This window comes from Dermochelys coriacea, chromosome 2 (genome assembly GCF_009764565.3).
Source record: "Dermochelys coriacea isolate rDerCor1 chromosome 2, rDerCor1.pri.v4, whole genome shotgun sequence".
Lineage (NCBI taxonomy): Eukaryota > Metazoa > Chordata > Testudines > Dermochelyidae > Dermochelys > Dermochelys coriacea.
In genome coordinates this window covers 82,973,765-83,000,053 of record NC_050069.1, presented here as the reverse complement: position 1 = coordinate 83,000,053, position 26,289 = coordinate 82,973,765, and the positions used below count along the sequence as shown (strand labels likewise).

The 26,289-nt window shown below is 42.0% G+C and overlaps 1 protein-coding gene across 1 annotated transcript in view; it reads right to left on the bottom strand.

The window, feature by feature from the left end:
* Positions 1-19,698, bottom strand: part of NPC1 (NPC intracellular cholesterol transporter 1) — a 52,995-nt gene extending 33,297 nt beyond the window's left edge. The window contains exons 1-5 of the mRNA XM_038392426.2: positions 19,417-19,698; positions 4,199-4,321; positions 2,867-2,973; positions 1,905-2,080; positions 387-554 (exon numbers count right to left, since the gene is read on the bottom strand). Of these exons, the coding sequence (XP_038248354.1) occupies positions 387-554; positions 1,905-2,080; positions 2,867-2,973; positions 4,199-4,321; positions 19,417-19,500 (658 nt within the window). The 5' untranslated portion in view covers positions 19,501-19,698. The remainder of the gene's footprint in view (positions 1-386; positions 555-1,904; positions 2,081-2,866; positions 2,974-4,198; positions 4,322-19,416) is intronic.
* Between the last annotated feature and the right edge of the window lie 6,591 nt (positions 19,699-26,289).

Sequence of the window (26,289 nt, the reverse complement as noted above, 5' to 3'; positions counted from 1 at the left end):
AATACTGCAGAGATTTTTTTAAAGTACTTGCTTTTTAAATAGCTCACCTCTTACTACTGATTAAAAGGATCCAATTAGAAGATATTAGAACAGCAAAATCTGACTCACTATCAAAAGAGATAATTATCTATTTTGCTATGTTGTTTCAGTGTAATGTGGTGCTTCTCAACACTAACATTCAGCAACAATCACCAAGAAGCGAAGACAATTAAAATCCTCTCTAGTTCAGTATTTTTATAAAAAGTATGTAATTTATACTGCCGTAATATACTAGTCTCGTGTTATTCTAATACATTGGATTTTATGACCACAACAATGCATACAGTGTAAACATCTATGTTTAGGACACAGGCCATACACAGAAGAAAAAAAGTTAAATTTCTTACCTGAAAAAATAGGAATGATGCTGAAAGGAGTCTGTCCATTATTCTTACTAAACATGTACTCAATCCAATTTGTAGCATTGCAGTCTTTAGCATCTTTCCCACATAGCAGCCCCAATGCTTTATCATTACTTGATGGTGCTTCCACATCTTTGCAGGCATTATACATGGCTGGGGGGGGGGGGGGGGGGAAGTGTTATTAGGAAAGCATAAAAAGTCCATGCTATTAAACAAAACAATGCAATTTTTAAAGTTTATTTTGCATGTTGAATTCTGGAAGTAAACAAGCCCAAATTTAGTTTTTTAAATTTACAGAAGATGCCTTAAGCTTTAAACTGCAGATGCAGAATTTACATCCAGATTTGGGGACAGGGGAAGAGAGAGGTTTGATAAAATCAGTTCTCTAATGTACTTAATGGAGGAACTTCTAGGGATACTCAACCCTGAGTACTTAAAAGAAGGATGTTCCAGGAGGCTCTCCTAACTACCACATGAAGTACATTTTTATTATTCAACCTTTCATTCCAAATAATCTCGTACATAGCATGAACATAAGAAGCTGACTGAGAGGCCAAATCTACCTTATAATTACAACTCAGTCAGGAGACCCAGTTACAATAAGGTTCAAATTTGTAATGTTGATTGAATTTAAATGTTTAACTGGGCTAAAGCCTGGGACAGCTCACACTACAAACTGGAATTACGTTAACTCAGTTGCAATTATAACAGACAGGGCACTCCACACAGTTTCCTTTCAGACAAAATGAAGCATTCAAGTACAATTTAGAATTTTTACACTTCTGTAAGAATAATATTTGTCTTAATTTCTTGTATACACCTAAATATTGGAAACACTAGGACTAATATTTTGTCAATTTTATTTTTAAAAGTAGCAGTGCTTTATGAAAACAGGAGCAACTTTACTGCACAGTCTCTAGACTTCATTTGTCACACTGAAACAAAATATAATTTTCTACCACAACTATCAAAAATGAAAGTCCTACACCAAACCTTGACGCCACTATATGTTCATGCAAGACTTCATGGTTTCTCTCAGACTTGGATGACAATATTTTGTAAGCTTTTCATAAGAGGGCCTATTTCTTATTAGATGTTTTACAGTGTACCATAATGGGGACCCAATCTTGATTAGGCCTTTAGGCACTACCATAATATAATAATAATGCAAAAACCACTTCAGCAAAACCAGAGGTGGTCACTTGATAATGGAAATGCTACATTCACGTTAATATTTTAAGCAGATTATTATAAAAACTTTTCTAAGGGGTCCGTTGCTATAGTTTTAGGCACTTGCATGGGTCAAGAAAGAGATTCTAAGATAAGTTACAAGCAAATGTCAAATGATCAAAAGGATAATTTCAACTCCCTCTCTCCGAGTTCCTCTACTGAAAGAAGTCTATGGTCAGAAAGACAATGGCATTTATCTGAAAATCTGGATGGAGTATGAGGAATTCACAATATACTATACCCAAGCATAGTAACTGAACTGGGTTTGCTTACCATTGGCAAAACTCTCTCCAATATAATACTGTAACTCTGTGATGCTAGCTTTGCTCTCTTTTGTGACAGGATCATAATAAGGTATTGTTTTTGTAACATTCAAAAAGTCAACTTGATGTGGACTGCAGGTCAACTCACAGAACAGGTTAATTAAATTATAAAAACAAGATGGGCATCTGCAGAAGGAAAAAAGCCAGTTAAACATTGGCTTTGATTCATACATGTACACACACATGAAATACAAAGAGATCCACTTTGAAGGAAACATTTTACCAGGAAAAGTAAATGTTTCTTACAATTAAAACTACTGAGGACTCAAAATAGGAGTCATTCAGTCTTGCAAACTACTCTATCAAGACTTAAGCTTAAGTGATGCATCTACCAATTACGTAATGATTCTAGATTTTCCTAATCAAACGTCACTCCTAAGAAGAGTCGTCTCTCCTAACTGCAATTCAACAGTGTTGTGAAGATGGAAGAAAGGAGTAAAACCAACTCAGAAACAAACTTAGGGAGTTGTCCTGTTACCTCCAAAAACAGCAGGAGCTGTAAAGGTGATGTTTAATCTGACTCAGTGTCACTTGAATGCAGTCTATTGTTAGAACAAAAATACCTGTGATGTTTGGAGTTTTACTTAGGGCGGGATAAGAAACAGGACCTTAAATTAAACAAGGGGTAGAATGAAGTCTGGATTCCTCTTTGCGTGGGACCCAGACACAACAAAAGGGAGCCCAGTTCCCATACTGGTGAACAATAGAAAGAACCACTGTGCCTGAATAAAAGTTTCTCCCAACCATTCCCATGAAGTTTTCTTCTTGACAAGCTTTCCCCAGTAACACCAACTTCACTAAGTCACAAAAACGTTATTTTCTTTTGGTCAACTCATAAAAACGGCTAACAAATGTGCTTTTATTCATAAATGTTACAAAGTGCTAATCATTTCAAGTTGTTTGTCAGCATACCTGGAGAGAAACTGCAGAGGCAGCTGCAAGTTATTTTTCAAAGTCTGAAGCTGCTGAACATTGCAACAAACGCTAACGTTATCAAAGAGTAAACCCGGGCAGAGTTCCTTAAATACAAAAAGGTCACAAAGCTATTAATTATAATCAAGTGGGAAAAAAAAAGTAGGATTAAGGCATTTAACAACTTCATACGTAGATGTCAGTAGAAGGTAACTTAAGAGAACACTAGTTATTCTGCTTCTGTGACAAAGAATTTATAAAAATCATCATCTTAATTAGAAAGTTGTCAGGATACTGAACTTGACTTAATATGGATTTGTTATGAAAGAGGGGAAAAGAGATTTCTTCTTGCCTGCAAGGGACTGTGTGTCTTTTTAGAGCTGCATGGACACTGTCTGGCTCACCAATTCACCAGTACGTAAATATAGTATAAGGGTACTGAAGGAGCAGACAGGATGAAGTGTACACACCCCAACTGGAATGATTTACTCCTTAAGTTTGTTAGTGTAATTTGATGACAAATCTCAGAAGAGATTCCAAAAGGCAAATTTACGAACCAACAGTCCCGGGCCTACCTTCATCAGCCACTAAACATGAAATATACATACAAAGCAATTTAATTCAGACTACCTTGAATACTTGGGTTACATTTACACAGCAAAAATAACCCACAGCACCAAGTCTCAGAGACCAGATCAACTGTCTCAGGCTCAGACTGCAGGGCTAAAAATAGCAGTGTAAACACTTGGACTCAGGCCCTGGGTGCTCAGACCCTCCCCCAGTCTCAAAAACTAAGATTCAACCCTAACCTGAGCATCTACATGATTATTTTTAGCCCTGTGAGCCCAAGTCAACTGAACCAGCCTCTGAGACTCGTTGCCATGGGGTGTGGGTTTTGGGGTTTTTTGGTTTTTTTTTTTTGCACTGTGTAGATGATTTACCCCTGGAGATCAAAATTTAATCTGAAGATTTGTTACAGAAACTCAGAAGTTTCAGTTCAATGATATATAAGGTACTGGCATGGATTTGGCAGGACTTAAAATCGTACAAGGCAGTGACATGCTTGAAAGTGTGTACCAATTTTTTTAGGCATAACACAGAGTGATAAGTATCAGGGGGCTCACCTAAACACTATTAAACAGAGATGTGAAATCATTGGTGCCATTGCTTAGGACCAGCATTCAGTTCCATAATGTGTGCAGCCATTTCATATTTTAAGGCCCAAGAACTTAGATTATTGCAGAAAATTATATTTAGGTCTTATTACACACATCCCAGCCCATATTCTATTTACCTTCTAGTTTCTAGAAGAACAGTCCAAAAGAAACATACCTGCATTAAGTCATATCCATCCTTTGGTAATGGTATTGGTAGTCCTGTGTATTTGCAGTTATATCTTTTACCTTCAGAAGCTATTCCGCACTCCCCATACCAAACACATGATTGTGAAAGTACCTAAATAGAGGAAGTTGTGTTAGATAGTTGCATGGTAAAGAACTATTTAAAAGCAAGAGACTTTGTATCAAAATGGCAAATGTTTCAAATCACAGACTTTCAGAGAATTTTTAAATATTTATAATGGATGCAGAAAATATAAAGTATGAGAAAAGCCTCCATCTAGACATTTTTCTTTTAATAGTACCAAAAGCAGAGTACTATCAAACTAGAATCATATCAGTTCAGTAGATACTAGACTGTGCAAGTTTTTAAATAGCACACAAGAAAAAGCCAACACAAGACCAGCAGACAAGATTAAAATCAGTTTAATTTCACACACACACACACACACACACACACACACACACAATCACTTTCCTCCTCCAGCAATACATATACATCTTCCTGGCTTGGCTAGTTAAACACCACATTTGCCCATTTGTATTCCCAGGGAAAGCACATTTACTACCCTGTTGGTAGACAGTGACAGGACAGGTGTGGAAATCACATTGGCAGTGTTATAATTTGCAAGGATTCTAGAGAACTCCCTATCCCACATAGGTAGTACTTTTCAATCAAAGATCCCCCAGAAATGAATTTTAATGCTGGATAATATGGAAAAGCACCTGCTCACGCGAGTTAAAATGTTCACAGGTGACAGCAGAAGAAACAGATTGACAGAGCCAGAAGAGTACCCAGAAGTCACCTACTACAGGACAGGCCCAACAAAGAAAACAACAGAACGCCACTAGCCATCACCTTCAGCCCCCAACTAAAACCTCTCCAACGCATCATCAAGGATCTACAACCTATCCTGAAGGACGAGCCATCGCTCTCTCAGATCTTGGGAGATAGACCAGTCCTTGCTTACAGACAGCCCCCCAATCTGAAGCAAATACTCACCAGCAACCACACAACAGAACCACTAACCCAGGAACCTATCCTTGCAACAAAGCCCGTTGCCAACTCTGTCCACATATCTATTCAGGGGATACCATCATAGGGCCTAATCACATCAGCCACACTATCAGAGGCTCGTTCACCTGCGCATCTACCAATGTGATATATGCCATCATGTACATTGGCCAAACTGGACAGTCTCTACGTAAAAGAATGAATGGACACAAATCAGACGTCAAGAATTATAACATTCAAAAACCAGTTGGAGAACACTTCAATCTCTCTGGTCACTCGATCACAGACCTAAGAGTGGCTATACTTCAACAAAAAAGCTTCAAAAACAGACTCCAACGAGAGACTGCTGAATTGGAATTAATTTGCAAACTGGATACAATTAACTTAGGCTTGAATAGAGACTGGGAATGGATGAGTCATTACACAAAGTAAAACTATTTCCCCATGGTATTTCTCCCCCCCACCCCACCCCCCACTGTTCCTCTGATATTCTTGTTAACTGCTGGAATTAGCCTACCTGCTTGTCACCATGGAAGGTTTTCCTCCTTTCCCCCCCCTGCTGTGGGTGATGGCTTATCTTAAGTGATCACTCTCCTTACAGTTTTCAGAGTAGCAGCCGTGTTAGTCTGTATTCGCAAAAAGAAAAGGAGTACTTGTGGCACCTTAGAGACTAACAAATTTATTAGAGCATAAGCTTTCGTGAGCTACAGCTCACTTCATCGGATGCATCTCACGAAAGCTTATGCTCTAATAAATTTGTTAGTCTCTAAGGTGCCACAAGTACTCCTTTTCTTTCTCCTTACAGTGTGTATGATAAACCCATTGTTTCATGTTCTCTGTGTGTGTGTATATAAATCTCTCCTCTGTTTTTTCCACCAAATGCATCCGATGAAGTGAGCTGTAGCTCACGAAAGCTTATGCTCTAATAAATTTGTTAGTCTCTAAGGTGCCACAAGTACTCCTTTTCTTATTACTGTTCTAAACGCTCTAGAAAATATTTTGAATCAGTAATGTATTTGTATGCTGCAGAAATGCATCAAATTAATGTGACAAGTTGATTTATTAAGATGGGAAAGCTGAAATACAAGTTTGCCATCAGTAATTTGCTATAATTTCAAATTCAGAGAAGATGCAGTATAAACATTCCAGAAAGAGCAAGGATTATGTAATGCAAAAGTTTCTCAAGCATGTCTCATTCATCACATGAGAGTCATCTGGTCATGGCAAAATTAAGGGAGTTGTGCTCTCCATCAGCAGCACTCCCTTCCCCACTCCTAGCTCAAGCAGATTGTCACCAACATAAGAGCAGCGCAGTGTTCCCCTATTCTCTGTACTGCTTTTAATTAACTATAGAAAGGAACTTGAGGTCACTGTTAGCAATGCACTTAAGAAAGTTTACGGCTAGCAACGCACTTAAAGTTTACTTGGTACTAGCTCAAAATTTACACTGTAGTATATCAAGAGTAGAAAAGTTGAAGGGACCTCTTTTTGGAAAGATTAGCCTGAAATGCTCAGAAGACCACATTTGTATGCCTTTCTTCCTCCCTTTCATTTTTTTTTTTTTAAAAACATGAATACATACAATTTCTTACTAGTCCTTTGGATTCTACCATATGTAACTGAAACTGTAGAATTTCTGGTCTCTTCTATCACTATCAAACACCTAAACTGACAATTCAAAGTTCATCTACTCTGGCAATTTCAACACATGTATCAATGTACAGTACTGTACACTATCATCCTGTTATTCCAAAAAAAGTATTTTAAACAGCCTCTAACCCTTTGCAAAAGTACTTGTGCAAATATATAATATAAGCAACAGTTGAATGACATCACAAACACGCATTCAGTACATATTACTGCAAGCTTTTCCATTCTGAAAGTTGCATAGGACAGTTTTACAGATAAAGATGGTGCAGAAGTTATCTACTAAACAACCTTTACTAGTGTTTGTCAAACATCACATGCTTATACTGCAAGGACAAACTCCTATGCTTTGTGCTTGACCATGAATAACTTTGTTCACTAATCCAAGGGACCTCTGATGGTCTCCAAACATAACATCCAATAACTATACAGAATTACATTAAAATGATTCCACAGCATCCAATACACTAAACATTTCTGTACTGGATGACTGACAGAAACACACCCAAAAGATGATGAAAAAAATGATAGGACATTTGTCAGGGGAAGAAACTGTACTTACATTACAGTAACTGTGGTTCTTTGAGATGTGTTGTTCATATATATAAAAATTTATTTCACTGTTGGCATGCAATCAAGTCTAGATTATTTTGCTCAACAGTGTCTGTTGGGGCTGCATTTGCACACCAAGCGTCTAAAAGTCTCCAGCCGAGGGCATTAAGGGTGAGGCAGCCCCAACTTTCCCTCAGTTCCTTAGTATCTGGGTTCTGTATGGCTATCAGACTCCATAATAGCAGGAAATGGGGTTGGTCATGGAATCTATCTAGATGTTATGTCTAAAAGACCCACAGTTACTTAGGTTAAATATCAATTTCTTCTTTTTTGAGTTATTGTAGGACAGCCTTACAAAAATTAGTGTCGTAATAGAATATCAGGGTTGGAAGGGACCTCAGAAGGTCATCTAGTCCAACCCGCTGCTCAAAGCAGGACCAATCCCCAACTAAATCATCCCAGCCAGGGCTTTATCAAGCCTGACCTTAAAAGCCTCAAAGGAAGGAGATTCCACCACCTCTCTAGGTAACGCATTCCAGTGCTTTACCACCCTCCTAGTGACCAAGACGACTGTTTTAATGGAAAGAAGGAACAGGGAACATGTAGCCAAAAGGTTCAAAAGATAGGCCCATTAACCCCTTAAGGGCAATATTCAGATCCCAGGGAGCAAGATTCCTTTACTGTGCGCTGGGGGGAGGGGGTGGGAGGGAGTTGTAAACTGTCAAACCCTTTAAGGGTAGATTCATAGAGTTTAAGGCCAGAAGGCACTATTAGATCATCTTGTCTATATCTGCCCACCTGTGTTGGAAGGTGGAGAACTGCAAGATGTACCCTCAACAAGCTCATGGAGAGTTCAGAGCTCTTTAAATTCAGGAGACAGTCAAGTACATTCGGAATCTATGCTCAAGATGACAACAACTGGCCTTGTGGCCAGGCCAGATCAGACTATGCGGCAGACAACTGTGTAGCGTAGACAAGGCCTCAGAAAATGAATTACAAATGACCCATCTCTTTAATGTGTTCCTCTCCCAGACATGATAAACATCAGGTATGCCCATCATTTAGAGGCATTATAGCTTCACATGAAAGGCAATTTTGAAGACTGGAGATTAATGTTCAGTCTTAAGTGATTGATCCCAGGACTGGTGGTAATTCACAGGCAAACAGAGCAGCAGTTTCCTTACAAAAAAAAGAAAGGAAACACTAGCAAGTTACTACACTAAACCTAATCACTAATTAGGTATTCACTAAGTACCTATTTACACAGTAAACAAACAGGTCACACAGCGTGCGAAGAGGCTGGTAGACATATGTGGTGAGAAAGAACTGAGGGGTGGTTGGGGTTGCTCCACCCTTGATTGGAGGCAGGAGGACACAGAAGGGGTAAGGCATAGCCCCAACAGACACTACTGATCAAAATAATCTAGACTCGAGAACGCTGGGGACATGCACACCAGCAGTGGAATATGTACATGGACAAACTGAGGCTTTGTCTAGGGCTAGCCACCTGCAGGGCTGGATTTCCAGTTAGGCACATGCCTAGGAGTGCCGGCATTCTAGGGGCACCTAATAATTCAAAGTTTGCTGCTCCCAGGTCCTGGCAAGGGATAGGGCCAGCTGAGTGGCAAGACAGTGGAGCACTCCTGCCAGCAGGGAAGGCGAAGCAGGCCCCTGTGGCAGGGGAAAGAGCACAGTAATTCAACTCAGGGGGCCATGCTGAGCAAGCGGCTCCTGAGAGAGCCCAGCCTGGGCAGGCCGCACTTTTGGTCCAGCCTGGGACTGATGGCACCACTCCCAAGGGGCCAGAGCAATCTCCAACCGGCCCCGGCCACGCTGCCAGCTCAGCCTGGGGGACACAGTCACCTCCCAGCAGGGCCAGTGAGTCAGCCAGGGGGCAGGACACGGGAGAGTGGGTCTCTGGGGAGGGTTGTGGGGGGCAGTGGGCAGTTTGTTGGGCGTGTTTGTCAGTGTGGAGTGGGGAAGTCTGTGTGGGGCACTGGACAGTTGTAGTGATTGGGCTGTGTGGGGAGCAGTGCGGGGGGGGTGCTGGGGGGAGCGGTGTGCAGTTGTGGTGGTGGGCCTGTAAAGGGGGTCTCTGGGCAGAGGGGCTCTGAGGATGCAGTGCCGAGAGATACTACCATGGCCACGCTATTTCTAGCACATTGCTCAAGCAGAGCTAGTGTGTGTATGTCTATCTGACCTCGGAATTACTCCCCCCAGCTGCACTGTAGACATAGCATTATATGGTAAAAAGAAGAGTACTTGTGGCACCTTAGAGACTAACAAATTTAATTTCCACTCTATACGGCTAAATTCAGTGCCTTGCATAATCACAGGTTTCAGAGTAGCAGCCGTGTTAGTCTGTATTCGCAAAAAGAAAAGGAGTAGTCTCTAAGGTGCCACAAGTACTCCTTTTCTTTTTGCGAATACAGACTAACACGGCTGCTACTCTGAAACCTGTGATTATGCAAGGCACTGAATTTAGCCGTATAGAGTGGAAATTTTAAATTTGTTAGTCTCTAAGGTGCCACAAGTACTCCTTTTCTTTTTGCGAATACAGACTAACACGGCTGCTACTCTGAAATCTGTCATTATATGGTAATTATACAAATGCTTTGATACCAGACTATAACTGGGGGGGGGGGGCGGGGGGAGGCAGGCGGGGTGCGTGCTCCAGTGGATCAAAGCAAGTTTGATATAACGCTGTTTCACCTATAACGCAGTAAGATTTTTTGGCTTGAGGACAGCTGTTGGATCATATTAAAGAAGTTCTGTATTAAAATCACAAATGAGTTTGATTCCCCATAGTTTAAATTCCAGGGTAATACCAATTAAGAGGTCTCTTGGTTTTTGGTACTGTTTCTCTCCCTGTGTGTGTGAAACTTGCAAGCTGCTAATTGTGTTAGTACATTCTAAGACAGAGTCTGTTCTCAAAGCAATTATTTGTAACAACTACTCACACAGAAAGAGACTCAAAGCAATACTCTAACAGATACACCACCCAGAGACTCCCCACCCTTTTGTTGTATTCATCTCGCTTTGTTAACAATTGTGATTCAAATAGAGATAGAGGATGTACGTGGATGGATGCTTGGTGTGGATAATAACTGAATGATCAGGGAGGTGCCAGCCTAAGAATCCTGTGTCCATCGGCTGAAGAAGGCGTCAAGTGGAAATAACCAGAGGACCCCCTGGAGGGCAGACTGGAATCCACCCAACAGCCTCAAGAATGGGAGAACCAAAGAACAAGATAATATCTGGCAGCACGAAGCCGTGAGGAATGTGCCATCTGCTGATTGATTCAGCAACAGCATGACGAAGCAATTCCCATAGACTGGCATAGGAAGAAATTCCTACAAAAATGGACTCTAGAAAGTGAGAACTTTGGGGTCTGATTCTGCAAACCAACTTCCAGGAGCATCTGACAAGGCCCTACTCCCTCCTCATGTCCAGGCCACCCGGCCAGTGGCTTGGCATGAGCAACTCTAAGGCTGGTAACTATGATAACAACCTTGCAGAACCTGTGTGTGTGTGCGTATGAATGAATGTGTGAATAAATATGAGATTGAATGGAATGTTATGTTATAGCTATAACTAACTGCTTACTATGATTCTTTCTGTATTCACAATAAATGTGGTATTTTGCCTTTTCCCCTTTAATAAGATCCTGCTGGTTTTTATTTTATTGGTACAACACAGAGTTATATCAGGGTAGAGGTGTACAAATAAAATTAAAGCCCTGCTCACTGGATTTGTGGTTGGTATTTGGTTGGAAGAATTTGGTAAGCTAGATCACGAACCGGGCTACCCATCCAGATTTCATCCTTCCAAAAGGGAGAAAATTCCCACAAGCTGAAGAACCTCCATCCTTACAAATCTTTGCATCCTTTATATGTTGACATAAAGAAAGAAGTTTCCTTCCATGTGTCGCAAGTATTTTCTTTGCTGACTTCATATTCCAACATATCATTTAGTTGTAGAGAGCACTTGGAAATCAGTTGTACTTCTTTTATACAAAGTATACAGTGAAGAGTACTTAAAGAGTTAAGTACAAAAGATATTTTTTCATTAATACAAAAGTTAGATTGTGTGCAAATATGGTATGTAGGCAACAACTAATTGAACCTAGCATCCATGTGCATTATGCATCTTCAGCTGGAAAGTTATCTTGGTGAATTCACAAGCCTTAAAACACATAATAAATCATGGAGACTGCAAAAGGAGGTCCCAGATTCAAGTACTGGAGTATAGTAAACTAAAGGCAAGGCCATACTACACAATGTGTGCTCAGTAGAGTAGAGTTGAGATTTATGTACAAGAGGCCCATTCATTGCATACCAAAAAGCTCCAATTTAATGGGAACTTTGGTGCACAAAGAATCCAGGATCTGGCCCAAAGAGTTTACAGTCCAATTCTACCCACTCATATTTTTGCATGATGTTTCGGATAATTTCCAAGTGCACACTAACCATGGCACCAAAACAGATTTAGCAAACAAAGACAGTAAAGAAAACAAGCCAATTGAGCGGCTTGATAGTTTAAATACCACCAATGTGATTTTTATCATATTAATTTATGCTCATTTTGGAGTTAATTGTGTGACTGGGGGAATCTCAATTTTCAGAAAATGGTACAAAGTAACAAGTATTACATACATGTAAAACTTAATACATAGAATTAGGAATCAAATACAGAAATGGAAGAATACACATACTAGTACTTGCATTTTTTCTAGTCAATAAAAAACAACTTTTATCTATCATTTAAGTGGTGGATTGTTGTGTTGCTGGAGTCATGCTGATCCCAGGACATGAGACAAAGTAGATGAGGTAATATCTTTTATTGGATCTACATCTATGGGCAAAAGGGACAAACTTTTCAGCTTCACAGAGCTTTTCCTCAGGTCTAGAGAAAGTAACCAGAGTGTCTTAGCTGTTACTTTCTCCAGACCTGAGGAAGAGCTCTGTGAGTCTCAACAGCTTGTCTGTTCTACCAACAAAAGTTGGTCCAATAAAAAAAAAAAAAAAAAAAATTACCTTACCTACCTTGTCTCTCTTAAATGATGGTTGTCATTTCTAAAGAATCAAGCAAAGACCAGAAAAACCCAGTAACTATTTTCATGACATTAGCGTAAACAGCCTGTTCTCCAACTCCAAGCAAGTTAGACTGTATTCCACTCAAAACATTTAAGCCATGGTCATGTCTACACCTAAAACACTACAGCGGTGCAACACTACCACTGCAGTGTAGCACTCCTATGTAGACCCTACATATTCCAATGGGAGGGATACTCCCATCAGTATAGGTAATCCACCTCCCAAAGAGGTGGAAGCTGGTTCAACAGAAGAATTCTTCCATCAACTCAGCACTGGATTTTTCACATCCCTGAGAGATATAGCTATACCGAAGAAAGTCTCCTAGTGTAGACCAGGCCTATGAGGAGGTGGATTATTACAGTGACAGGAGAACCCCTTCCACCTCTGTATTGGGTGTCTATGCGCCACTATAGTATCTTAAGGGTACACAGGCCTATGTGTACCCTTAAGATACTATAGTGGCACAGCTGTAGCGCTTCAGCGTAGACACCCAATACAGAGGTGGAAGGGGTTCTCCTGTCACTAATAATCTACCTCCCCAGCTGGTGGTATGTTGATTGACAGAAGTAGTCTTCCATTCACCTAGCACAGTCTACACCAAGGGTTAGGTTGGCTTAACTACATCTCTTGGGGATGAAGCTATGCCAGAGAGATGAAGCTATGCCAATGAAATTGTCAACCCTTAGAGTGGGTATATTTATACTACAACCTGCATTAGTGAGATCCTAACCAATGAAACTAAAAAGAAAAAAAAACTGTTTAGTCTTGTCAATTCCTGCTTTCACTTACAATAAATTTGCAAGACCATTTGAGAGTAAAATCTCAAACCTCTTTGAAGTTAGTAGCATAAAGCCACTGTTAAAATGTTCAACCATTAACAAATGACTAGCAAACTGATCATATGAGTATTCCATGTAGCTACAATTATGGTAAAGAGGGCTCATCCCCTCCCCACTCCTAATCAATGTTCAAGGGATTTACACAAGTAACTATTTCATTCTCATTGATAAGATGTTGCAGGGAATTTCTCAAATAAGTTCCCCACATGTCAAGGGAGGCTGGATCTTAAGTTTTTAAAAAAGAAAAAAAAAGTTATATATTAAAAAAAAAAGATAAGATACTTTACTCTGGTCTCTGTTACAGGTATACAAACTAAAGGTCTTATTTAATCCTCTGACATTAGAATTTCTGTATGTGTACAGTAAGGGACGTACACAGCTTTAAAAAAAATAAGAATGTGATGATAAAAAAAGTCAAAAGCAGGTGTAGTACCTGAAACTACTTACAAATTTGAAAATGACCACATTTCAAGTTGACAGTGTACCTTTAATCCTGGAAAAGTCAGACACATCCCATTAACTAAAAGGGATGGCAGGAGGGTTAAGTGAGCAGAATGCTCTGAAATTAACCAAGTTCAGCCAGAGCACTACAGGAATTACTTTTAGAAATAGTGCCATCGGACCGTCTGATACCACTACAGGGCCAGGACTTTACTTTTATATCTAATCTGAAACAGAACATCCACAAGAAGAGTATAGTCTTATACCATGCTGGGGCCTTAGTTGGATATCACTCAGAGGGAAGCATATCAGCTACTAAATCACTACTTCCTTCAGCTGTTTTGGCTGAGAGCACTGACTGGGTCATAGTTCAAGCAAAAAGAAAATCCATTTCATGAATCAGCAACACAACATACTTACAATTGACTTTACTACACTTTCAGCACTATATATGCAGTGCAGAAATAGTTACCACCAAAAAAAAAAAAACAAAAAAAAAAACCAGGTTAATATTTAGCTCTTGTTGACCTAAACATATTTTTCTTCTTACTCATACATGATAAAGTGCTAAAAGAATTCACCACATGTAAGGAAACTTGTAGTAATATACACTATCCATGATTCCAAAACATACAACCACCAGCCCCCAACCTCCACTCCAACATAAGGTCAGCATTTCTCCCATGAACTAAATGAGTGTCCTATATATCAAACTCAGAGACCAACATCTTTAATGTCTCAGACAGCCTTGACCACCACAAAACAAAAACTATGATGGATCCCTGAACTCCAAGGCAAACACAGAGAACAATGATTGTGCTGTATGGATAACAATGAGGAATTATTTGTCATTCTGCACCAAACACTGGGTGGTTATCAAAGATTGTATTCAGCTTTCCTTATCCTCCTTACCTTTCATTTCTAATCTAAAACGTTTGAAAGAAATTCAGTGAGAAAGATTACATCAGCACCAGTGAGACACACCTTTATTTCCCTCCTTCTGCCCTGCCCTCCTCTCCCCCTTTACTCCCCCAACACACACACACAGACCCGGATATATACTGTACCTAGCCTCCTGTAATGCACAATCAATACTTCTGTTGGAATTTCTAATTACACCCCCATCCTCCCAATATTCATATTTGCTCCAAAAAGAGGATTTTTTTCCCCAAGGTAACAGCACATTTATTCATTGGGAAGTCATTCATTATTAATAGGTCAAGTTTCCCAACATAGACCACAGGACTGGGAATTACTGCCAAGTGTAACTGATAAGCATAAGCGTCAAGGCCTTTCAGGGTTAATTAATAAAGCAGACAAAAGTTGTAAATAAAGTTAGGTTAAGACTACTTTTTTAAAAACCAACTTAGGCAGACTAGCAGATGCACTAAATTACTGTTTGACCAGGGTTTCATTTTGACTTGGTCACAAGTAAAAATTACTTTAGCAGTGGGAATGCTACATGCATATCAAGGGCAGTACATAGCTCTTAACTAAAATTTGTCTACAATCACAAAAGTACCAAACAATTCACTACCAGTGGCAATTCCTGTTCTAATATCCTGCATTTGAGTAGTGGGGCTGTTGAACATCAGGAATGAATACTCCTCTCAGGAAACAAGTAGGAAAGATTGCAGGCAGTTTGCCAGGCTGTAACCATATCTATTAGGCATTCACTTTCCCAAACACAATTTATACATCACCCCTTGTTCATAAAAACTCTTCTCTCCACTTTCCACCAGAACACTGCAAAACCCAAATCAGAACCTTAATATAAAGAAGGAGCCACCTGTTTTTACTGTTTTGTTCTGAAGAAGCTTTGTCTCTTCAAAATGGGGGTAAAAACGAAAGGAGTTACTGAACAATATGTTTTGTCAAATACTTCAGGAATTACTCACACTTTTATATAGAGCTTTTCATCCAAGCATCTCTAATAACTTTACAAAAAGAGAAGTATGTAATGTCTCCATTTTACAGATGGAGAAATTGAGGTATAGCGGTTAAGTGATTTGTCCAAGGTAACAAAGCAAGTCTATGGATGAGCAGGAACTGAAGAACAGGTCTCTTGACTCAGTTTGTGTTCTGAAACACTAAACCAATGGACCCCAAGATTACAGAAATGTTTATTAAATAATTGTGTTGGGAAGAAATGCAAACCATCTATTCAAAGAGCTAAATGTTTATTTTGACTGCTTCCTTTTCATACTTCCATATAAGTAAAAACCATATACCATTAACACAGAAAGGACTGTCACCATTCTCAAAAACCATTTCCTGAAAAGCACTAAGTTTATATCTTCATATAGGGACCGCAACTAAAGATAGCTGCAATCTGCTAAAAGGCAAAACAGATTTTTTTTTAAATAAACAAAACCAAAGGAAAGCATACAATATTAACAAACAACCTTGATTACGGAGCACATCTATCCATCCGGGTTGTTCATTCTTTGCTAAACAAAACTAAAATCATCTGCACCAGACCTCAGTTACAGTGCAGTGCAGAGTTTTCACTGTAAGCAGCAAGTACTGAGTGAAAGGCCTGCAATTAACATATCTCCTCTTTTATTTGAGCTGGGCAAGGCTTGAAAAAAAAAAAAAAAGCACTCCTAATGCCTCCTAGCTTAAGGACTATAGCCACATCCACACCCTGGGCGACATAGTTATATCGACCTATCCCTCAGTGTAGCCAGCACTCGTCAATGGGAGGGCTTCTCCCTTCAACATAGCCACTACCTCTCATGGAGGTGGCTTAACTTCTCCCTGTCGTCAGCATAGAAACATCTTCATTTAGGTGCCACAATGGTGCAGTTGTGCCACTGCAGCATTTTAAAGACCTACTCTAAGTTAGTTTAGAAGTGAAATAATATATAATGAATCTTAGATTACAGAGACCATTAAAATCATTTTGTCTTGCATTGTTTAAAGCTTCATCTTACAGCATTTGTGCCGAGTTTCATGGAGGATCTCTAACCTACATCTCTACCATGACACATTACAAGATGTGAATGATCATATCCTTTTAGGTTATAAAAAGGAAAGAGCCTTTAAGTGTAAAACAGCATATTTTTATGCATCTTTTATCTCATCTGAGATATTATTCTGAACTTAATTACGTTGTACCGCTGCTAAGGTTTGCCTCAGGCTCCCCAAGAGATTGTTCAGTTTAAGAAGTTCACATTGGACCCCCATATAGAAGTTTTACAATAGGAGAACTGTACTTTTAAAGTTGGTAGAATGAATTATCAAGAGATAGATATAAACACACACACACCCCCAGAGAGAAAAGATGGTCCAATGATTAGAGCAGTAGCTTAGGACCTAGAAGATCTAGATGGGTCAATACGCTGCTCCATCACATATTTCTTGCATAATGACAGGTTTCAGAGTAGCAGCTGTGTTAGTCTGTATTCGCAAAAAAAAAAAAAAAAGGAGTACTTGTGGCACCTTAGAGACTAACAAATTTATTTGAGCACATGCTTTCATGAGCTACAGCTCAGCTCACGAAAGCTTATGCTGAAATAAATTTGTTAGTCTCTAAGGTGCCACAAGTACTCCTTTTCTTTTTTCACGTATTTCTTGTGTGACCTCAGGCAAGTTGCTTAGCCTGTCTGTGCCTCAGTTCCCTTCAGTAAAAATTAAGATACTTCCCTACCTCACAGGGATGTTGAGGATAAATATATAAATAACTGTGAAGCACTTTGAAATCTACTTAGGAAAAGTGCTAGGTATTATATATTATTACAACAATTCCTGATTCCAAAGTGGGTCATGACCCTGTTTTACTGGAGGTCACCAGGGCTGGCTTCACCCTGGGGCAGCGTGGCTCAGGTTACAGGCCCCCTGCCCTTGGGCTTCAGCTTTGAGCCCCCCCACCCAGAGTGGTGGGGTCAGGCTTCGGCTTTGCCCTCACCCCATACCTGGGGTGGTGAGGCTCAGGCTTCAGTCCCCCCTCCTGGGGCCATGTAGTAATTTTTGTTGTCAGAAGGCGGTCACAGTGCAATGAAGTTTGAGAACCCGTGAATTATTATATATACTAAGTATTAGTATGTCTGGTTGGAAGGGATGGGATGTGGACAGCAAATTACTAAATCTATCTTCTGTGATAGAAGATATTTACATGTTTCAGAGTAGCAGCCGTGTTAGTCTGTATTCGCAAAAAGAAAAGGAGTACTTGTGGCACCTTAGAGACTAACAAATTTATTAGAGCATAAGCTTTCGTGAGCTACAGCTCACTTCATCGGATGCATTTGGTGGAAAAAACAGAGGAGAGATTTATATACACACACACACAGAGAACATGAAACAATGGGTTTATCATACACACTGTAAGGAGAGTGATCACTTAAGATAAGCCATCACCAACAGCGGGGGGGGGGGGGGGGGGGGGGGGGAGGAGGAAAACCTTTCATGGTGACAAGCAAGGTAGGCTAATTCCAGCAGTTAACAAGAATATCAGAGGAACAGTGGGGGGAGGAGGGGTGGGAGGGAGAAATACCATGGGGAAATAGTTTTACTTTGTGTAATGACTCATCCATTCCCAGTCTCTATTCAAGCCTAAGTTAATTGTATCCAGTTATTTATATAAAGATATTTACATGGTTCCCAAGAAAACTGTAAACTCAGGCCTTAATTTTGCAAATATTTACACATGATTATCTTTATGACAACTCATGGGTGTACAGTGTTTGCAGACCAAGGGCCCAAAACATTAAAGCTGCAGTCAAGTCCAATGAAATCAATGGGACTAATAGTGCATAAATGTTTGCAGGGCAAGCTTGGAGCACAGTCAGTTTCAGTGTTTGTCTAGCAGGGAGAGCCAGCGTCTCCTGTTGTGAGACTTCCACAGGGCAACAAAGTAAGGGAAACCCTTAGCAAGGGAGGGAAAATGGGATTATAAAACCACAACAGTATAGCAGGGGAACAAAAGCGTCAACTTTTAACGTTTTAAGTTGGCAATGCCTTTTAAATAAAAATGATGTTTATACAAAAAAAAAACAAAAAAAAACAAAAAACACAACCTAGTTCAGTCCTGAGACCCGCGTTTGCGGGCTGGCAGATTTTTGAGGGGCTGGGACTCGGAGAAGAAAAGACATAGTTTGCTCCAACACGAGCTGAGATGAAAGTCATCAGGTCTCCGTCTCTCTCCCCAAGTGAAGTCGCGTCTCCTGCCTCCTCCACTCCACCAACGCGTGGCCCGGCACCATCCCTTGAAGCCGCGGCCGAGCCCGGGCGTTTTCCAAGCAACAACCATTATTGCAACTTTTCTACCGCCCAGCGGGGCCCGCGCGGACTGCCACAGGGCAGAGCCTCGGCGGCACGGGCGGGAGCAGAGAGCCCCCCAGAGCCACAACCGCCGGCTCAGCCCGGTCACAGGAGGGGCGAGCCCGCAGCTAACGCAAGCAGAGGCGCAGCCGCCAACAGCCCCCAGCCCAGCCGCTTGCACCCCGGGGGGGGCCCTTCCTGCGCCTCGCGGACTGGGGGGGGGTAAATGATGCCGGAGACTCCAGCAGGGGGCTGGACCCAGGGCAGAGGGGAGCCCTGGGCCGCGCCACCCTTCCGCCCCCGGCCAAGGGGTCGCCCCGGCAGAAGGGAGCCGCCCTGGCCGGGGAGGCCCCTCGCTCACCTGCGCCGGGGGCAGCACCAGCAGCCAGGCGAGCAGGCTCAGGCTGCAGAGGCCCCGCCTGGGGCTTCGCTGCTCGCTCCTCATGCCGGGGCCGGCGGGGTGTCTCTCCTGGGGGCGCTGCCGCTGCCGTAGCTTGTCGGGGCGCCGGCAGCCGGGCCTGGCCGGGCAGCTCTGGGCGCCGCGGGGCTCCCTGCGAGTGGCTGGAGGCGACAACGTCTCCGCCTCCTCCCCGTCCTGGCCGGGCCGCGACTCCGCCTTTTCCTGCGCTGGGGGGAGGCGCCGCAACCGGTCACGCCACCTCCGGGCGCGGCGCCGCGGCCTTTCCCCGCCCAGCTGCGGCTCTGTCACCCCAGGCGGGCGCCGCTGCCGCTGGGCGGCTAGAGCCGGGGCCCGGTGGAGGGGCGGGGTCCGCCCGCCGATCCGCCCCCGGGGGGCCCCTCGCGGGCAGCGCGAGCCGGGGGCTGCCCGTCACCCCAGGGAGAGGCCTCGGGGCTGCTGGCGGGCGAGGGAGGGGCGCTTGCCCAGCGGGTGCGTTCGCCCGCCGCGGCGCGGGGCCTGGCGGTGGCTTCCGCTGGGGTTCGGATGGTGGCAGCTTGTTCACAATGTCCCCCTTGGCCCAGCTGCGCGCCGGGCCCACCCGGAGCAGAGCTGTTGCGGTAGCACATGAGGCCGTTTCGAAGGGAGGCCTTGGAAGAGACCCACGAACCCAAACCCCCCTGAGGTGCGGGTGAACGCAGCTCCCAGGCTTATGGCTGGGCCCTGCACGGGCTAGCTGAAAATCTCAGCGTTAAACCCCCTGAGCTTTAGGGTTCTTGGGATCCAAAGTTTGCACTATGGGCTGCTCTGTACTGATTGCCTGATGTGTGAGCACAAACGGAGGCGTCGTCTCCGCCACATCCTTATTTGGGTATAACTGTCGCTCGGGGGGTGTGAAAAATGCACACTCCTGAGCGACGTGGTTATACCAACCTTTACTCCTCATGCACACAGCAGTGAGTCAACGGGAGAGCTTCTGCTGCCAACGTAGCTGCCATGTGTTGCAGAAGTAGAGTTATTAATCCAATGGGAGAGCTCTCTCCCATTGGCTTAGAGCAGGGGTGGCCAACCTGAGCCTGAGAAGGAGCCAGAATTTACCAATGTACATTGCCAAAGAGCCACAGTAATATGTAATATCAGGTTTCAGAGTAGCACCCGTGTTAGCCTGTATTCGCAAAAAGAAAAGGAGTACTTGTGGCACCTTAGAGACTAACAAATTTATTAGAGCGTAAGCTTTCGTGAGCTACAGCTCACATCCGATGAAGTGAGCTGTAGCTCACGAAAGTTTATGCTCTAATAAATTTGTTAGTCTCTAAGGTGCCACAAGTACTCCTTTTCTTTTTTAGTAATATATCAGCAGCCCCCGCATCAGCTCCCCCACTCCCAGCGCCTTCGATCACCGCCTCTCCCTCCCTCCCCCACACCTCCCAATCAGCTGTTTCTGGCTTACAGGAGGCTTGGAGGGGGAGGAGCGAGGGCATGGCAGGGGAGGTGGCGGGAAGGGGTGAAGTGGGGGCAGGGCCTGTGGCAGAGCCAGGGGTTGAGCAGTGAGCACCCCCTGGCACATTGGAAACTTGGCACCTATAGCTCCAGCCCCGGAATCAGTGCCTATACAAGGAGCCGCATATTAACTTTTGAAGAGCCACATGTGACTCTGGAGCCACAAGTTGGCCACCCCTGTGCTAGACACTAAAAATCATGATTTTAATAAAGACACTGGATTTTAAGTTTATTACAACAATCTGTAACCCACTAATCCCCCTTTTTTTTAAATTTATGACTACAGAAGTGTTAATGGGCTACTTCACCGTAAATGGTCACTTACAATACGTGTTAACTACTTATGCTAAACAATCTGTTCCACCTTGTATTTAGCTGTGACACTGGATATGTTTACAAGGGGAGAAAAAAGAAAAGGAGTACTTGTGGCACCTTAGAGACTAACAAATTTATTTAATTTTATTTATTTAATAAATTTGTTAGTCTCTAAGGTGCCACAAGTACTCCTTTTCTTTTTGTGAATACAGACTAACACGGCTGCTACTCTGAAAAGGGGAGAAAAAACTCACAGCTGCCCCCAGGCCAGCTGACTCAGGCTCCCGAGGCTGGGGCTCTGGGGCTGAACATTTGCTGTGTAGATGTTTGGGCTTTTGCTGGAGCCTGAGCTCTGGGACTGTGGAAGGGCGAGGGTCCCAGAACACTGGCTCCAGCCCAAGAGCAAACTTCTACACAGCATTTTTACCACAAGAGCCCAAGCCCTGCAGGCCTGAGTCAGCTGACCTGGGCCAGCCACAGCTGTGTCACAGGGCTTTTATCCCAGTGTAGACATACCCTGTGAGTACTCTCTTAGACCTGAAGAAGAGCTCTGTGTAGCTCGAAAGCTTGACTCACCAACAGAAGTTGTTCCAATAAAAGAGATTACCTCACCCACTTTGTCACCCTGAATAGTAGGAGGCTATCATTAAATCCCTCCTTAAAAATGTAAGCATTGATGTAACAGATCCTGTGTTTCTTTTTTGTAATCTCAGTTATTTTCATTGTGACAGCACAACAGTTAGTATCTGACCTGAAAGTGTTCCGGTAGGCCCTGATGCTGCAAAAGCTTGTATGTGTGCTTAAATTTATGCATGTGAGTAGGCTCATTGACTTTATGGATCTGCTCACCTGTATAAGTGTTTCTGGCATTAGCCCCCTAGAAGCTGCAGAAAAGTGCTAAGTTTATCATTATGGTGGAATTTCATTCGTTCATAACATTTTAAGGCTTGGACATCTTTTTTATGAATTAAAGCCTTTTAAAATCTGCTGCTTCCTTTTGTGGGGGAACAGAAGCGTTTTTCAGATGCTAGATAGCAGAAACAGGACATCATGGTGAAGTGGTCTGAATTTGCGAATTTATGGGCATCACAAGACTGCAATCAGCCTACTTAGAGACTAGCCAGTGAGGGACACAGATAAGTGATTCAGAGTATCCTATCCAAGCATTAAAAATAAAACACGGAACATAAACAAAAAATTCCATGTTTCAGAGTAGCAGCCGTGTTAGTCTGTATCCGCAAAAAGAAAAGGAGTACTTGTGGCACCTTAGAGACTAACAAATTTATTAGAAATTTTTAATTTTTATTTAAAAAATTCCAAGACTCATTTTGCAGTCCAAAATGCATACTAGCCACTTTCCCAGTGTAAACACCTTGTCCCACATGTTTTATGACATTTTTTCTAGTAGAGGCATGTCCTGAAAAGAGCAGCAAACCTATAGGAAAACAGCCTGAGTTTAGAGTTAGCCAGCACTACACTCTGTTTTAATTGAGGATTACTTGACTCCATCTGCTCACCAGTAACCAACCTGTCCATGACTTAGAACTCTTTTTACTTTGGCTGAGTCTATAATCTACTGTGTATACTTTGTATATTGGTTTGCTAAATTTGTAAAGTGATTTGAGACCCTTCAGGATGAAAAATTCTGTATAAATTGTATTATTAGGTTTCTAGCTAATGCATTTATTCTATAAATCTGCAAGTAAGTTATATGCTGTACATTACAAACTGCTAAATAGTTTCAAAAACATTACTTTAGACAGGCTTTTTAAATTTTTTAATATTTTAATCTCAACCCTGTGCAAGATGGATCAATGCTATGTTAATACAAACAATATGTTTTAACACTATCTTCTGAAATGAAATAGATTAAATCATGTGCTACCAAATTAATTCTTAGTGTACCCCTGTTGATTTCACTGGCCCACATACTTTTGCTTATATAGGTGAAACATGCTCATGTACAAACTGCTGACCTCAGTTTGATAGCCATGCCTGATACATGTTGTAATCACTGGTTTGGGAAGGAGTATCCAGTCTGCTAATGTATTTGTAATTTGATTCTAAGGAAACAGACTGAATAAACAGAGCGTGAGACATACCCACATAGACACTCATAGTCCATGGTTCATACAGCAACTGCTGTCTTGTGCAAACATTTATTATATAAATGATACCCACTAGTCTACAACATAACTTGCCAAAAGCTTGGTAACCTAACCATCACTATCCGTTGGTGAAAAGATGAATTGCTGTTTATAAATGCTAAAAGTATAAGCCCCCATTTTATCAACAGTATTAGTGGCCCAGAGGGGACTCTTGTGACAAAGAGGAGGTGGGACCACGGCCCAGTCCTCACTGTGTGCAGGCATGGCTATGCTGAGAGGAAAGTTGTCTACCCTTGTTGAAAAAAAGTAACAAGTGTCACCACCAAGCATGCTCCTTCCAGAGCCCAAACAGCACTATACTTTGCAAAGACATAATGTGTCTAGGTGCTACCTCTTGGGCTGTGCAACTCCTTCCCTTCCCTATTGTGGCTTGGCCTATACAGATACATAACTGAGTCTACAGTTCCCACAAAAACCACAACTGCTTCCCTTAAGTTTCAAAAGTGGAATCAACTAAAGAAGATCTGCATGCACAGCTGGAAAGGCAGTACATAATCATTTCTCATTGATCTGTCATAGGTGCTGGAACTAGCAGTGCGGGGGATGCTGCAGCACCCCCGGTCTTGAAGGGGTTTCCATTATATACAGGGTTTAAAGTTTGGTTCAATGGCTCTCAGCCCCCTCACTATAAAAAATGTTCCAGCACCCCTGAGATCTGTGTAACAATGTCAGTTAAATTTCTGGTTTTTCCAGTAATTTATTACTAATATTACCATTTATGATTTGTATTGCAACACCACCCAAAGGCCTCAGTAGGAATTGGGGACTACATTGTGCTAGGCTAGTACAAACAGACCGGAAGGCATGTTCTCTCCCTGGAGATCTTACAATTACAGACAAGATGCAACAAGTGAGTTAGTAGGTTTCAACTAATGTCAGACCCGCCTCCTACTACAGTAAATCCAAACAGGTACAGCATGTTCCAAGGCTGGTTTTCAGATTTAATCAGAATAATGCTGCCAATCGTGAGAAAATTGGTGTTTGCTAGTTGGTTCTGTACACATTCCTTTTGTAGCCTTGCCTGTGTTAACCTTCTTCATCTGTATGGAAGGGTTACACCTTTTGTTACGCTTTCCTCAGTGTACTTAATACTTTGGTCAAGTGCTGTTAGTTTCCAAGTTCCTAGCTGGAAGCAACAAGCCATATATTATAGAAGAGAGAGCCTGTTATCTGCTTGATGCTGCTAGCAATCACCTGGTTGTATAAGAAGACATAATGGACCAAATCCTCAAAGGTACCTAAATTCCTCTGATGATCTGGGCCAATGCATTTAGGCACTGAAATACCTTCACCTCCCTAATTTGCCTCAGCCTATGCAGAAATGTATACACCGTTTGCCCAGTGCTGGTGCATCTAATGCAACAATGTGTCTTTGATCACCATATCTGTCTCTGCACATTTCTGTGGCTGTTTCACCACCTGTGTACTGCCCTTATTTACTTATCTAACGATTGCAGGCCCTGTTGTAATTTTTAATCATGTCTTATCTGTGTCTGTCACTGAGGTCACTGGAATGGGATCAGCTGTAGTAAAACATGGGTGGGAACCATTTTCTAGTAGTGACTGAAGCTTTGTCTACACTACCACCCCCAAAAGACAAAAGTTTTGCCACTCAAGTGGTAGTGTAAACGGCTCGTTGTTGGGAGGAGCGCTCTCGACAACATGTACCCCACTTGTAGGGGGTGGAAGTATTTTGTCTGCAAAATACTTCCACTCCCGACTTTTAGCGACACGGTGGTGTCGCTAAAAGCTGTGTAGTGTAGTGTAGACAAAGCCTACAGAGTTGGAAGATATAGGTTCTCTTCCAACTCTGCTACAAACCTGTTGTGAGATCCAAGCAAATCACAACCTCTCTGCTACAATTTCATCTGTAAAATGCGGCTAGTTTCCTTTTTCACAGTGATGTCATTTGGCCTAAAGTCTATAAAGCTCTGAGGGATTCTCAGAAGGAAAGCACCATAGAAAAGCAATGTAGTGGAAGTAGTAGCATAATTTTTCACTGCTTCATCACAGTTTGACTAAGGAAATTCTGCACTTCTGCTCCCCATATTGTACACATTCTGTGGATAAAGAACTTCAGTCTGAAGTGCTGTCAAACTGACACAATTCACAAGCACTGAACATTTGAGGAAATTCAAACTGAACCCATGCCAATACCTGTGAATGGCTAACAACTCCAGGAATCCAGGAATCCCTTCAGTTTGCTCCCAGTCCATGGGAGCATGATGAAAAGGATGTGCTTTGATAAGTAGGTATTTTCCCTGCTCTCTCCTGATCTAGCAGTGCTCTCACACTATGACTGGACTCGTGGTTTTTATACCAATTTTATGGTCTCTTTAATTCTTTAGATTTACAAATCAGAAACTGCTATTGATTCAATAGATTTTAAGGCCAGAAGAGATCATTGTGATCATCTAGTCTTACCTCCTGTATAATATAAGCCATTGAAGGTCACCAAGTGATTTCTGCATCACACCCATGTTTTCTAGTTGAGTTAGAGCATAGTTTTTAGAAAGAAATCTAATCTTAATTTCAAGATTTCAAGTGATGAAGGATCTACCACTTCCCTAGGTAAATTATTCCAATGGTTAACACCTTATTTCTAGTCTGAATTTGTCTAGCTTCAGTTTTCAGCCATTGGATTTTGTTATGCCCTTGTCTGATAGATTAAAAAACCCTCTGTTATCAGAAATCTTCTCCCTATGTAGGTACTTATAAATCACGAATAAGTCACCTCAACTTTTTCTGGGATAAACTAAATAGCTTGAGCTTCTTAAATCTTCTTTATTTCACTGCTCCTGTAGAAATATTTGATAAGGATGCATGCAATCTCTAGAAAACACAATTCATTCCA